Source organism: Spermophilus citellus (assembly GCF_964194105.1).
Source record: "Spermophilus citellus genome assembly, chromosome: X".
NCBI classification, from domain to species: domain Eukaryota; kingdom Metazoa; phylum Chordata; class Mammalia; order Rodentia; family Sciuridae; genus Spermophilus; species Spermophilus citellus.
Genome location: NC_138190.1, coordinates 113,794,698 through 113,795,978, shown reverse-complemented (window position 1 = coordinate 113,795,978; position 1,281 = coordinate 113,794,698). Strand labels below are relative to the sequence as shown.

General features: G+C 49.0%; 1 protein-coding gene across 1 annotated transcript; it reads right to left on the bottom strand.

Moving 5' to 3' along the window:
* LOC308639522 (RNA polymerase II subunit A C-terminal domain phosphatase SSU72-like) lies at positions 1-597 on the bottom strand (the record flags this gene model as incomplete). The annotated part of the gene is made up of 1 exon (XM_081277736.1): positions 1-597. The coding sequence occupies one exon, from the start codon at positions 595-597 to the stop codon at positions 1-3; it is 597 nt and encodes a 198-aa protein (XP_081133862.1).
* Positions 598-1,281: the final 684 nt, after the last annotated feature.

Genomic DNA, 1,281 nt, shown 5'->3' with positions numbered 1-1,281 from the left:
TCAGTAAAAGCAGACAGTGTGCAGGAAAGCCTTGCCAGTCTTCTTCTCAAAATTTTGCAGCATGCCATCGATGTCATTCTCCATGTCACTCAAGTGCAGGATACACATGCAGATCTCCCAGATAATGAGCCCTCCCCGGGTGGCCTCTCTATGGTTGTCCACGATGTCCACGTTGATCACGTGCACTGGCTGGCGGGTTACCTGTTCTCTGGAATTAAGAACTTCCACCACCTGGTCGTAGACTAGCTCTTTACATGTGAAGATCAAATCAAACTCATCTTCACAGTCCTGGAACCTTTCTGGCCGGAGCTTGATTCTCCTATTTCTGTCTAACATACGTAAAATGCCATTCTGTGCATAGAAGTTTTCATCCTTCCTAAGAAGATCGTGGAACATCTCATCATATGTGGTTATGAAATCATAAACATTTTGCTTGTCAGGTGCTGGTCCTGGAAGCCTCACATGAGCTCCTGTTCCAAAGGACCGGACATTGAATCCTTGTTTGCTGAGGAGGCGGTGCGCCACCATGCTCCGGTTCAGGTTATTGGAGCACACGACAGCCACCCGCAGACGTGACCAACGGAGATCCATCGCCATCCTGTACTTCCACCCACCTGCTTCAGCCAAAGCACAATGGAAAGCAGCTAATCCCAGTCAGGGATGAAAACAGCTTTATGCAAATCAGAGCCCGGGAATGCCAAGCAGCCCGCTGGTCCCTAGAACCAAGGAGAGACCCCCAAGTTATAGTCAGGTTTTTTCCTGTTGCAATTAGGTCCTGAAAGAATTCCCCACGCAAAGACACTTCACCGGGAGAATTCCAATTTTATTGCAAAAAGCTGTGTGCTTATATAGAACTAAGGGGGAGATGGTAGGGCTTAGATAAATGGCAGGCCACCCGTTTATTGGCAAGTTCTTCCAGATATCAGCTCCGGAGCCCAGGAATTAGTTCTTATTGGGGCTAAGGTTCCCCGCCAGCGAGGTTTGAAATTGGCACCGGCGGGAGAGTTCTTTTCACAGGGCGGGAACTTTTCACGCCACTGCAGAAAAGAGGAAGGTAGGAAGAAGAGGTCCTTAGGCGCCATGTTGGGTTTTTTTCCTCTGGGGTACGGCTGCCATTTATACTTTTCCCAACAGGCCCAACAAGAAAAATTTTTAGAGGAGGAAAGTTTGGGGGCTCACGGTTTGCGAAGTCTTGTCAGTAGAAGGCTGGCTGTATTCCTGGGGGCTTCAGATGAGGAGGAACATCATGGTGGAAGAACGTGGTGGAGGGAAGCAACTCTC